General features: G+C 48.6%; 1 protein-coding gene across 6 annotated transcripts in view; it reads right to left on the bottom strand.

Moving 5' to 3' along the window:
* The window catches only part of RNLS (renalase, FAD dependent amine oxidase), a 327,133-nt gene that overhangs the window by 27,195 nt on the left and 286,185 nt on the right, over positions 1-13,753 (bottom strand). For 5 of the 6 annotated variants that reach the window (XM_027049829.2, XM_053207371.1, XM_027049835.2 and 2 more), the window contains one exon: positions 7,843-12,836. The exons of the other annotated variant lie outside the window; for it this stretch is intronic. In XM_027049829.2, coding sequence (XP_026905630.1) covers positions 12,621-12,836 — 216 coding nt within the window. In that variant the 3' untranslated portion in view covers positions 7,843-12,620. Of the gene's footprint in view, positions 1-7,842; positions 12,837-13,753 lie in introns of those variants that run through there. 6 annotated transcript variants of the gene reach the window in all.

Here is a 13,753-nt window from a genome sequence, read left to right as displayed (position 1 = left end):
CGCAACCCATATATGGGAGAATCCAGCCGAAACATCACAGAGCTAACAGCGCGCCTCTGTGCAGTGGTGGCCAGTCAGCAGAAAAAGGTGACATCATGGCTATTCCAGGACTTCAGGTCTGCAGCACAAAGTGACTTCCCTGCTCTACATCAGAGTCAGAACTTGGATTCGAGACAAAAACAACTCTCCCTTCCCATAAATATCTGCTCTGGGGCTCAAGACTATTCGAAGCGCAACGGCTCAGAAATGGTCCCTTTCCTTGGAGACCCGTCTGATTTTCCAAATCCAATCACAAACTTTTTAATAGCATGTCATGAACCTCTCAGCTCATTATTTCTCTTCAAAGCCCTCCGGTTTGCCAGCTTAGAGCCTGTCAAGTGTTGTTTGATGATGTACTACACCATAAATAAACGCATAGGACATGCTAGAAATCCACCCTTCACTACTTCTGGCTTTCCCGCTAGGAACACTGCCATATAATCAGGGATGTGTGATTTGTGGCAATCGCTCTGAATTGAGGGGTGTTGTTTTTTTTTTTTAACGTGTCCAGTGTGTAATGTAGGTAATATAACAGATTTATCACCTTTACATAAATCCCATTTGTTTTTCCTCTTCCTGTTCCTTCTACCCCCTCTCACGGTTAGGATGTTGGAGCCAAGAGTAGGAATATAGACAAACCCTCTGAAATAGCAATCACGGCCTTACCCCTTCCTTCCAGCAGGAAATCAAGGCACTGGATAAGTTACTACACCTCTAATATCCACTGTTCCTTCCGATGTTTTTAAGTTGTGAGCAGACAACCATTTTACATGGGTAACTGGCCATGAAGGTCAGCACCAGCAGGGAGGTTACTGTTGTAATCAAATAAAGCTCATAGACGCCAATCTGACATGTGTTTTGACTAACTTTTTTTCACTGTATGGTAATTAGGCAAACACGACAAGCAGTCGACCCAAATAACTGTGTCATCTGTCCTGTTTTGTTGCATTTCATGGTGAGATTAAGAGAGGTTTCGGGCATGGGAGTACTCAAATCCTAGTCTCAATCAGCGTCTTTCCCCCGGTGGTCACAGGGGGCAAGATATGCAGAGAAAACAATGGTATGCACAGGGACTTTTCATTAATATCTACAGCTGTGGACATAAAGCTCATTGCGTGGTCCAGGAAGCATCGTTAGCAAAACTATAAAGTGAGGTATGTTAAAGCTTGATATATAATAAGAGTATTATTAGGGTTCTCCAGGGAAATAGAATCTATAGGAATATATATATATATATATATATATATGTATATATATGTGTGTATGTGTGTGTGTGTGTGTGTGTGTGTGTATTTCTCCACTGGAAGTCCCAAAGTCCACCATCTGTAAGCTGGAGAACCCAGAAAGCCAATGGTATATTCAGTTCAAGACCAAAAGCCCAAGAATTAGGGAAGAGAGGTTGGTGTAAATCCCCAGTCTGAGTCTGACAGCCTGAGAACCAGGAACTCTGTCTGAGGGCAGGAGAAGACAGATGTCTCAGCTCAAGCAGAGGAAGCAGATTTCCCCTTCCTGCACCTTTTGTGTTCTATCAGGCCTTCAACAGACTGGACCATGCCCACACCCATTCGTGAGGGTGATCTTCTTTATTTAGCCCACTGATGCGAATGCTAATCTCTTCCCGAACCATCTTCGTAAACACGCCCAGAAAGAATGTTTTGTCAGCTGAGTGTCCCTTGGCTCAGTCAAGTTGACCCATTAAAATTCACCATCACAATAAGTACTTTTGGTAGGCCCTACTGTTGGGCCAACTCGGAAGATCTTTGGGGAATGAGGGTGGCGCATCTATATCATTATGTTGCCGGTGGGGATAAGGGAAGGACGGGTGAAGCATCTGGTGATCCCACCCCTCGAGTGTGGGACTGAACACCGACCACGGGTTCTCTAGACCTTCCTACCCGACCCTCCGGTGCCTCCGGGCTTTACGGAGGTGTGCGAGCTGGGTGTGCGTGAGGGCTCTGGGACTCAAAGTGTTAAAGTGTCCTCTGCAATGGCGAAAAATGGCTTAACCGCAGACTCATCCTGTGTTGGCCTAGTTGTGTGCTTCTGTGTGTGTGTGTGTGTGTGTGTGTGTGTGTGTGTGTGATTTTTTCTTCCTTTTCAAATACTATTCTCTTTCATGATCTCATATCCTAAAATGTCTCCTTTCTGATTCAGTGAGAGGGATTCCATGGTTCACCACCCAGCACAGGGTACTTCCTTCCATCACAGATGCCAGAAAAGCACTGAAGATCTCAAAGGTGGAAACGCAGAGCATCAAAGCACTGATCGGAAGGCCAGAGGCTTGATTTGGAAATCACACACCATCTTCGTAAACGCGCCCAGAGAGAATGTTTTGTCAGCTGAGTGTCCCTTGGCTCAGTCAAGTTGACCCATTAAAGTTCACCATCACAGTAAGTACTTTTGGTAGGCAGACTGTATGGCCCCTTGAGATGTCCACCTCCTAGGCACAAGATTCTGAGATTATGTCATGTGGCGTGACGAGGAGGGATCAAGTTTGCTAGTCCGCTAACTTTAAAAGAAGAACACTATCCTAATTACCTAGGCGGGCCCCGTGTAATCCCAAGGTCCTTTCAGTGTGGAAGAGGGAGGAAGAGGAGTGATCTCCAAGGCGATATGATGGGAGAAGGCTCAGCCCACCGTGGCTGGGTCTGTAGGAGGAAGGGTCCTCCAGGCAAGGAGGGTAGGAGCTCCCAGAAGCAGCAAAAGGCAAGACATCAGACTCTCACCTGGAGCCTCAAGAAAGGAACAGAGTTGTCCTGCTACCTTAACGCACCGTGGGACCCACTTTGGAATTCTGCCTTCCAGAACTGTAAGATAATACATTTTTTATTGTTTTAAGCCACTAAGTTCGTGGTAACTTTTTACAGCAGCCACCGGAAACTCTTACAGTACTTGATAAATGTTAGCTAGTAGCTAGTGATTTAACTTTTTCCCTTATCAAGTGATATCCTTCCTGATTGGCGAGTTCGGGAGATCCACATCACAGCCAGTGTCTCAGTGTGAATCCCGCCTCACCTCAGCATCTGCCTAGTGTTCTCAAAATACGTGCTCTACAGGGCAGTTAAGAGCACAAATTATTCTTGTTGTATCGTTGTCTGACCGTAAGCAACGGAAACGGACTGTCTAACTGAAGCAGGAAAGGAATCTGTTGGCAAGATATTGGGTAGTTCCCAGAATTAACTGGAAGACCAGAGGATCAGACTCAGAAAATTAGCCAGAGTCAAGAAAGATTGGGAATCGATCAGAGCTGGAAGGGTTCGGAGGTTGCCCCGGGACACTCAAGGCCAATAACACTGGACTCCCGATGCCACCACTGCTTCTGTGAATAATTGTCTAACTCTCTATCTTTGTGTCCCTCAAGATTGCACGTTCTGGGCAGAAATGTCCGACTGAGATCCTGCAGCTGTGACAGAGGTGGGTCAGCCTCTTTGGCGTTTACAGAGATTGATGGTGCCCTACCTGCAACCAAGTCATATACAATGAGGGTTCTCCCAAGTAAGAAGACGTTGGAGCCCAGATAACTCCCCAAATGACACATATCTACTACACTTAAGTCCGTGCAAGTGGCTGGGATTGAGCACCATAGCCTGGGTAGTCTCCAAACAACAGAAATTTCTTGCTCACCGTTCTGAAGGCTGTGATGTCTCAGATCAGGGTGTTGGCAAATCCAGTGTCCGGTGGGGACTTGCTTCCCGTGTCCTCAATGGCCATCTTTTCACTGTCTTCGTATGGCAGAAGGACAAAGGAGCTCTGTAGGGTCTCTTTTACAAGGGCACTAATTGCATTCATGGGGTTCCACATTTATTGCCTAATTGTCTCCCCACCTTCAAATGCCATCATATTGGGGATTGGGTTTCAACATAAGAATATGGGCAGGGGACACACAAACGTTCAGCCCATAGCACCGAGCATCAGTGTTCTTGCCCACACCACGGGGATAAGGATTTCTACTGATTCTATTCCACCCCAAGTGCAAGGTACACTTCAACTACAGCAGCTGCTGGAAGTTTCCTGAGCACAAGCGCTCACCTTCACACCTCTGCTGTTCCTTCTGTCTGAAATGTCATCTCTCCTTATGTGTCTTGTGACCTTCTACCCGTTCTCCAGTACCTAGTGTGCTATTCCTGGGCCTGTTGCGCTCTCCAGTTTTGGGTTCCTCTGTTCTGTCCTGCTCTGGAAGGGACCTACTCCGGCAGGCTGTGTTTCCTGGGCAGGCCACCGCGGGGCAGTGGCCGAAGATGGCAGGCCAGGAAGAAGAGAGAAACCTACCATTCCCCCTGTTCCTTGGGTAGTATCTTCCGATCCAGCCGTGTTCCTTCTTTCTGGAAGGCCTTCGTTCCAACTTCTGCCAGGTGACCCTAGACCCTGAGCTTCATGAATACCAACTCTTCTCCTTGTCCCTAGAGATGGTGGCCCCGTGCTTCCTGCTGTTGCTAATCGGGGCGGAGGGCTGGCCTCCCCGTCTTGTCTGGCTTCTTAGCAATTCCACAACTTGGAGTTCTTGCTACTGTTTCTATGTAACAAATTATCCCCAAATTCAATGGCTTGAAACAACCGTTCTGAGGGTCAGGAGTTTGGGAAGGCACAGCCAGCAGAGTTTCTCTCTTGTCTACTCCGTCTGGGCCTCAGCTGGGAAGACAGACGCTGAAGGTGATGTGACACCGGACGTGGCGGGGGGCGGGGGGTGGGGGCGCTGGAATCGTCTGAAGGTTATTTACGCACACGTCTGCTGCCCGGGGTTTTGATGACTCAAAGGCTAGGACTGCTGACCAGAGCACCCACACAGGGCTTCCCATGTGGTGCGACTTCCTCACAGCACGACAGCCTCAGAGCAGTCAGACGGCGCCCACAGTCGCTCAGGCCCCAAAGGCCAGTCAGTGTCCCATCCAGCAACAGACGGAAGTCCCCTTTCACGCCCTAACTTCTGAAGCGGCAGGGCATCACTGTCCCCCTTCTCTCTTAGTTGGAACAGTCACACGTCCACCCAGGTTCAACGGGTGGGGGGAAGTGGGGGGTACAGACCACGGCCCTCGATGAGACGAATGTCAAAGAAGCTTGGGGTGTTGTTTTAAAACCGCCATAGCTCGGTTGTCACCTTCAGGACAAAACGGCTCCATTTTCCTTACTTAGAATATTTGCTGTTTTCCCAGTCGGACCCTGAACATGGAGTTCAGTTCTTATTCGCTCTATTAAAATTTCCCAAATTCCCCTGATTCAAACCGGTGGCTCCCACCTTTGTGCTACCGTGACTCACGATAACATTTGGATAAACCATTCTTTTTTTTTTTTTAATTTTTTTTTTTAACGTTACAGAGAGAGACCGAGCATGAACGGGGGAGGGGCAGAGAGAGAGGGAGACGCAGAATCGGAAGCAAGCTCCAGGCTCTGAGCCATCAGCCCAGAGCCCGACGCGGGGCTCGAACTCACGGTCCGTGAGATCGTGACCTGAGCTGAAGTCGGACGCTCAACCGACTGAGCCACCCAGGCGCCCCTAAACCAATCTAACCATACACGTTTCCCTCACTAGACAGTGGGGTCCCGGAGGGGCCAAAACTTATCTATCTCAGCGTGCTCCTTTTTTTAAAAAAAGTTTTTTCTTGATGTTTTTATTTTACTTATTTGAGAGAGAGAGAGAGGTGTGGCAGAGAGAGAGAGACAGAGAATCTGAAGCAGGCTCTGCACTGTCAGCACAGAGCCCGACCTGGGGCTCGAACTTACAAACCTCGAGATCATGACCTGAGTCAAAGTCGGACATTTAACCAACTGAGCCACCCGGGTGTCCCTCAGTGTGCTCATTCTTGGCGCATGCCTGGAACACGGTGGGCAACGAACGATATATATTGAGTGAATGAATGCATATTTTACTGTAACATCACCGATCGCCAGAACCATTTTGGACTCAATACCTGGAGAAAATTGATTGGAAGCACCCACAACTTTGCAAAGATTTTGACCCTTGCAATGGAGCAACTCAAATGCCAGCAAGGCCTCCCTCGCAGGTAAATAAGCGAAGCAGGTGAATGCAGAGGGTAGCAGGGGTGAGGCGGGCTGTGGTGAGAGTTTGCCCTGTCTAAAAAGGCCACCCGAATGCAGCCCTTGACACTTCATGCTGCCTGGGACTGAGGGGGTGGCTTAGTGTCCCTAAGAACTTCTGCTTTTGTAGGAGAAACTAGAATCTCACTATTTTTTTAAACACGAGAAAAGCACACAGTTTTAATTCTCTTTTTTACATGCACGTGGGAGTCTTTAAAAACTTTTAATTGAAGTTGACGTACAATATTATATTAGTTTTGTTGTTGCTTGTTTGTTTGTTTCTTTTTTAGATTCCACGTATAAGTGGTGTTTGTCTTTTTCTGATTTATTTCACACAGGGCCTAGAAAGTATTATACGAAACAGAATCTTGAATTTTATAATATCTTCTGATTTCTTTTTTTTTTTAATTTTTTAAATATTTGTATATTTTTGAGAGAGAGAGAGAGACAGAATGCGAACAGGGGAAGGGCAGAGAGAGAGAGAGGGAGACACAGAATCTGAAGCAGGCTCCAGGCTCCGAGCTGTCAGCACAGAGCCTGACATGGGGCTCGAACTCAAACAGTGAGATCATGACCTGAGCCCCAGTTGGACCCTCAACCGACTGAGCCACCCAGGCGCCCGTATAATCTCCCGATTTTTAAGTGTTGTGAAGTAACACAGCAGTTTTAAAACTCTTGTGCAGGCCAACCCTCTGCAAACCAAACTCAACATAACCAAAGGCAGGATTCTGCCGGGACCACTCATTCATGTCTTCTGATTTAGAGTTCCTTGGGGATAATTCTCTGATAACTTCATTAACCCAAACTTTCATAACCTGAGCTCATTTGTCCTAAAAACGTAATTTGTGAGAGAGGCATATAAATTTGTTAACTATTTAGACTCTTTAACGTAACAAAACAGACAATAATTTAATAGGATAATATAGTAAACTGCACTTGAATTTGTTCAGTTTGCTTCATGATGCCAACCTTGTTTGCTTTAAACGCTGCAAACTGGGGCACATGGGTGGCTCAGTCGGTTAAGCGTCTGAATGGCTCAGGTCATGATCTCACGGTTCGTGAGTTTCAGCCCCGCTTTGGGCTCTCTGCTGTTAGCCCAGAGCCTGCTTCAGATCCTCTGTCTCCTCTGTCTCTGCTCCCTACCTCTCTCTCTCTCTCTCTCTCTCTCCCCCTCTCAAAAATAAACATGAAAAAAGAAAGCTGCAAATCTAAAATTCACAAGAGCTTCATCTTTGGAGGACAAACTATTTTCTTCATATTTTGCAACTGATCAAATGCTCGCATGTTCAGGGAGAAGACACAGGTTGCTATCAAGTGATTCGCTCACTCTTCGAGCTCCTCATACAGATGACAGGCAGGCCGATGCCTCTAAGTTACATAACTAAAAGAATATAAAAGGAGAGCCCTGGACAAGAAGTCTGGGTAACTGTCCTACACGCAGTGCCTGACATGTGACAAGCACTGGGCTATGCTTACACGAATTACACCCGAAGGAATGAGGAGCGGCCGTGAGACTTTGGACAGTGCACCTACGCTGTTTGTGTCCCTCAGTGTCCTTTACGTTTAAAATGAGATATTTGATGGGATGCCTGGGCGGCTCAGTCGGTTAAGCGTCTGACTTCCGCTCAGGTCGTGATCTCCCGGTCGGTGAGTTCGAGCCCTGCGTTGGGCTCTGTGCTTACAGCTCAGAGCCTGGAGCCTGCTTCGGATTCTGTGTCCCCCTCTCTCTCTGCCCTCCCCCGCTCACGCTCTGTCTCTCTCTCTCCTTCAAAAATCAATAAACGTTGGGGCGCCTGGGTGGCTCGGTCGGTTAAGCGTCCGACTTCGGCTCAGGTCACGATCTCATGGTCCGTGAGTTCGAGCCCCGCGTCGGGCTCTGTGCTGACTGCTCAGAGCCTGGAGCCTGTTTCAGATTCTGTGTCTCCCTCTCTCTCTGCCCCTCCCCTGTTCATGCTCTGACTCTGTCTCAAAAATAAATAAACGCTAAAAAAAATTTAAAAAAATCAATAAACATTAAAAATAAAATGAGATATTTGAAACAGTCATTTTATTTTATTACCTTGGTGAACATGTCCAGCACAAAGCCCAGCATCATGATGGGCAGGCTCTTCATTTCCTTTCTGTGGCCCCAGCTCTAAAATTCTATAAGCAAGGGGTTCCAAATCGTATAGAATGCATTGGCTGGTTATGCAACTACCTGATGACATCTCTGTCCTCTACTTTTGAATCAGGGGCGGGGAACGGACCGAGATCTGAAATTCATCAAAAGTCTCGGACTGCAAACCCCGGCACACGCACACCTCGTGCACACACACACACACACACGCACGCACAAGCGGCATCTGGTTTCTGACATCTTCTTGTGACTTAGGGCAGATGCTCATGGAGCTGAAGTCCCTGGACCCCCTGTGTTTGAAGATTCCTTCACTTCATATTTCAGTGAAGCTTTTTCATGTGTCTGACACCAGCCAGGGAGTCTTTCTCTCTCCCTATGGAGTGCCACACCACAGAACGTTTATCCCACACCCAAAGCGTGTCGGAGACGACTGCCCAGAAATGCTTTATTTTGCTGAACGGACCGTCTTCTTCCAAGTCTACCCACCCCCGTGCATGTCTGCAGAGACACAACTGCGGGTGACCAGTGACCAGAGAGCGGCCAGCGGGGGGGTTCCCCTGGTCAACCCGTGGCTGGCCTCCTGCTCCACTGCATTTCCCTTCCTTCTTTCCTGCACCCCCAGCTCCTGTCCCAGCTCTGTTCTGTCATGTTGTACCTCCTTTCTGTCTCATCCCCACTACCCCGCACACAGCAGGCCCTCTATGTGTGACACGCTCTTCAGAGGGACCTGACGAACCTCTTCTGACAGAAAGTTCGGACAGTCCTCCAAGCTGCCAATCAGAGAGTCAGATTTTGTAATAATTCCTGGAAGGAAAGCCTTTGTTTTCAGTTCTGCGTGTCCAACTGCCCACGCCGCCCAGCCTTCCACAGAGACGCCCAGACCTTCTGTCTCTGGGGACTGGGCTCGAAGCCGGGCTTCGTGTGAAGAGGGGGGTCCCGGGCTGCGGCTGGAGGGTCCGGGGACGGCAGTTTTGTGACCCCATCTTCGCCTGCCCGCGTGCTCTCCTTCCTGCAGGGCTGTGGTCTTTTTGCTATGAGACTCCTTCTCTGATATTTTAAGATGCTGTTGAGATTCCGTCCACTGGGTCAAGGGCCCTGTCCTTAGACCTACGAGCATTTATTTACCCCCCTGTGCTGGCCTTGGTTCCTCAGGCATCTTTCCCCCTGTCTGGACTGTAGACCCCTTGGGGCAGGACTGAGTTCAAGTCACCGTTCTGTGCTCAGCTCCTAGCTTGACCAGTTGACTACTCTCACGAGAGCGTGTTTCTGTCGTGCATGTGTGACATGAATAACTCTGCGGGTCTACACGTCACGGGACGCAGAAGCCTGTGGCTGTGGATAATCCCTGCTGAGATCACACGAGTTAGTGGTGTTTTGGGTTCCAGTTCAGACAATAGTCACCGGGGCAGCAGAAGGGAAGGGTCTCTTCCAACACGTGGGCCCTGAACACTCACCCAAAGTCTTTGGGCCACACCGAATTTTTCTTTGGCCTTCTATAGCTTTGTCGAAGACAGAGGCAGCGTTTAGGGAAACGTTTGGGCAATGTCTCGGGGCAGCCAACTTGAGCGAGCTCAAAAACACTTCTCTTTTCCAGACCAGGCTGCCCGTGCGATTTACCCACCGCATTTTGGAGCCTCGGTCCCCGGCCAGGCCGGGGGCTCCGGGCTGTCTCTGCGGGTAGGGGGTAAGCTTCCACGATACTCTCGAAGTTGCCTCATCAGGCTTTGGCTCTAACATGACAGTGACCATCTGTCCTGCCCAATCCCTGAAAGGAACGACGGCTAAAGAAGCAGCACACTGACATTCAGGCTGGAGGGAGAGGGGCCCACACGGAGAGACTTCTCCCTGGTCGCCCTCACTGTGTCCAGAGGTGGGAGCCGGGGACAGAGTTCCACATGGGCTCTGTCTCTATAGACGTGTTTCTACACGATGTCCGCACAGCCCTTGGAAATCGGCGCCAGCTTTGCCCTGAAAAAGCTTGTGGCATCCTCTCCCAATGTCCCCGCTGCCTTCCTATCACCAAAGGAGTTCACGGGTAGCCCGCTGCCCTTTCTCTGGCCTGAAATTCACTGACATTCTGTGAAAATGCGATGGAGGCTTCAGAATTCTGAGCCAGGTTTCTGCCTTTCCAGGAAGAGAGGGGCTTAGTACCCATACGCTGCAAAGAACAAGAAGCTTGCCTCCAGCGCCCTTGGCACTTTTCTGCTCCCTGCCTCCTCTCCTCCAGGCCTGGATCTGTCCCCTGAGGCCTGGCCCTCAGCCAGCTGTCAACTAATCCTTGCTAAGGTGCTAGGTGGCAAAGGCTCACGGTTACTAATCCTTGCAGGAGCCTTTCCATGTTAAACAGAACTTTGTTAGTAAATCAAAGGGCATTAAAAAATCATCGCCATAACATAAAAACAATTTCTTTATGCTCCCTATAAATCCTTACCTTTGGAAATGAGTGTAGTTATGATTATAACCTATTTGCAGTATTTGGGTGGGCTTTTCTCCAGAGAGAAGTACATTTCACGCATTTCTAAGTGTCCCATTCTTCCTCCTTGTGATACTTTGAAGGTAATTTCTGCACCATCGGCCCATCTCAGCAGGAACTCCTGCCCCCAAAGCCAACAGTCCTCCCCCTCTGCCAGCCTCCGCACCAATGAAGGGAGCCTGGGTGGGGGACCTCTGGATAGCCATGACCTTGTGCCCACCTGTGCCTAACCCCTGCCACAGCTGAATGAGCAGGACGAGCGCCAGATTCAAGGTGAGTCTACCTGAACCTTTCCCCTAGACGTGTGCCATTAAAGCCACGAGAAAGGCTTATCTTGTAGCTGAACCTGCGACATGTTAGCCGAGAGGTGGGGTTTCCCGCACTTATGTGCGGAGAGAGGTGGACGGGATGGTGCCTCCGTGGGGCCCAGGTCCATTCCCACTCCCGACGTCCGTGGCACACACCTGTATTTTTCAGTTAAGCCAGCTTTGGCTCATTCTTATCTCTTGCACATAAAAGAGTCCAAACTACCTACGGTAATGCTGATAAGAGCGGCCACGCTGAACATTCGCCAGAGACTTGACTCACACTGGCTCACTTAATCCCTCCCGTTACCTAAGGAGTTAGCTCAGAGATGTTGAGTCATTTTTCTAGGATAATCCACCTTAACGACTTCTGCCCTGGGATTTGAACCCTGGTCTGTCTGATGCTACTACAGTCTTTGGTCTTAACTATTTATTACCTCACGTGGGCGTAAGTAGGGGGAAGAAATCAAGGCCTTCCAGGAATAAATTTCAGCCAATCTAATCTTCAGGGGCCGAAGAGAAGACATCATGAAGTAGAAACCACGACCTGCTCAGCCCCCTGGAACAACCCCGTGTAGATGACAACACTTCTTCGCTGTCCTAGCCCCTGGCTGCCTCCTCGAGCACTGCCCTCTCTCCAAAGCAAGAGAAGTGAGTGTTGAGCCTGTTGCCCAAATATGTCCATAATCCGTTTGGGATTATCCAGGGCACCTCTGTAAAGGGCTCTCTTGCCAGCCACCTGTGCCTGGACCACCTTTCCTTGCTTCTAGACCGTACCTTCTTAGGCTATTCAAACTAGTGCCAGTCCGTCTCTCTATAAAATGTTAGTTGGCCACCGTCTACAGGCCTGTCCTAATCTTGAGCATGCAGGACAAATCAAACGCCATTTCTGCCCCCTGAGAGACCTCAGTGGCATTTGAAGATCCTCCCTCATGATACCATGCATCAATACCAGATGAGAGGCACACCGGCTCTCTCCAGAGCTCAGAGGAAGGGGTAACTAATTCTGTCCGAGGACTTTGGGAGCTATGAGATCTGGCACTAACCTAAGGAGAGGAAATTCACAAGTTTTAGTCTACTGTGGTTAATCATCTGTTGGGAACTCACACTGAATTGCAAGGCTGTTTCCCCCACCCCCTGTTTCCCCTCAAGGATACCATGATCTCAGGAACTGACAGAATGGGTTACAAACCCCCACGTGCACTAAGGATTGTTAGCCAGCCGTTCAGGGGTATTGCCTCAGCCAAGAGGGAGTCTCTGAGCAAAGGCCTTGCTTCGTGGTCCTCATGAACAACAGCACATCTCTTCAGGACGTCAGCCCAGTGGAGGAAAAGGATGATTTTCTGCATCCTAGAGATCTTCAAAGATGGCCACTTGGAGCCATGACTATACGCAAAGCTTATCTCCCTCCAAGATGGGCACAGGGGAAGAAAGTTGTAGTTGGACCAGAAAGGCAGCTCAGGGTGGAGAATACAGTTTCAGAAAATTCATACAAAACGACTCCGTTGGGAATAGTTTTTAATTGCAGGCGAGTGATTGGGTAGGAAAACAGTCAGCGTTCCCAGTGCAGAGACTTTCCATGCTGGTATTGATCTTGCGGCGATTCCGAAAGCCGTTTTCAGGGAAATGGTCACTCTTTCCCTTTACATAATGTTCATAAATGTGCAGGCAAAATAAATGTGTCATAGATGAAATTGCCAACCAGAATACCACCCGGCTGTCTCATGTGAGCTTGGTTTATGGATCCAGTGTTCTCCAGTGAGCATCGCAAATCCACATAATGTTCCCGAGTGCTAAATTTGGAGCTCTGATTTAGCTGACAGATGTTTAAAATCACATTGAGTTGGACAACTCCCTGAGGAGGACACAGCTGCAGATGTGAAAGAGAGCAAGTTATTTCCAGTTAAGGTCGGCGGGAACTCAGCCTGAAAACCTTCCATCTCCATCCGCCTTCTTCAGACAGGATGAGATGCGCGAAGGAATGTTTGCATGCTGATTCCACCCACCCTTGGCCAAACCTCACCCTCTTGTCAAACTGTTTGCCAAGATAAATGCAGAAGTTGCATCTTGGGCCAATTGTGGGTGCTCCATTCAGCCTTCATTGAGTATAAAGGGGGCTGCCAGCCCTTCAAAAAGTGTCACAAAGCCACATTTTGGAGGCTCTCTGGTGGCATCTTAAGCCTGCGAATGAGGATGATTTTGGAATTCTGCACTTTGAGATTCTTCGGATGTCAACCACTCAGGATAGGTGGAAATTCACGTGCTGAATGAGGACAGAGAGGCCATGGCTCCATTCTCCCCACCCCACCCCCCCGCAACCGCCCACCCCTCCCCTGACATCCAAAACAGTTCCTCCTTCATTTTTTAAAAACAACAAATTTAAAATTATCCTAGAATCTTCATAACAAAAATCACATATTTTAGACTTGTTTCAAGACTCAGACTGAAATGGATTTGTTTAAAAAAATTGTCTGTGCATTTGATGTGGGAGACTAGTGACCTTTGGTATTTTGTGTTAAAAAAAAAAATGTTTGATGTCTAAAATTTCCCTACTGGGCTTGTATTGTTTCTAGTCTCTTTCCATGATCTTTCCAGCCTACATCATTCCCCATGTTCAAAATCAGTCCTTTATTTCCTCAGCGGAGGTTTTCACATAGTTATGAGCTCATCCCGATGGCAGCTTGGAATCAATGCAAATCGCATTATGAGGTCACAATTGATGCGATATGAGTGTTAAGTTAAAAGATCGCAAAACGATTTTAGGACAGAGCCCGAGAGACATTTCTC

This window comes from Acinonyx jubatus, chromosome D2, assembly GCF_027475565.1.
Source record: "Acinonyx jubatus isolate Ajub_Pintada_27869175 chromosome D2, VMU_Ajub_asm_v1.0, whole genome shotgun sequence".
NCBI classification, from domain to species: domain Eukaryota; kingdom Metazoa; phylum Chordata; class Mammalia; order Carnivora; family Felidae; genus Acinonyx; species Acinonyx jubatus.
The sequence above is the reverse complement of the archived record's forward strand: the minus strand, read 5'-3'. Positions and strand labels throughout refer to the sequence as shown.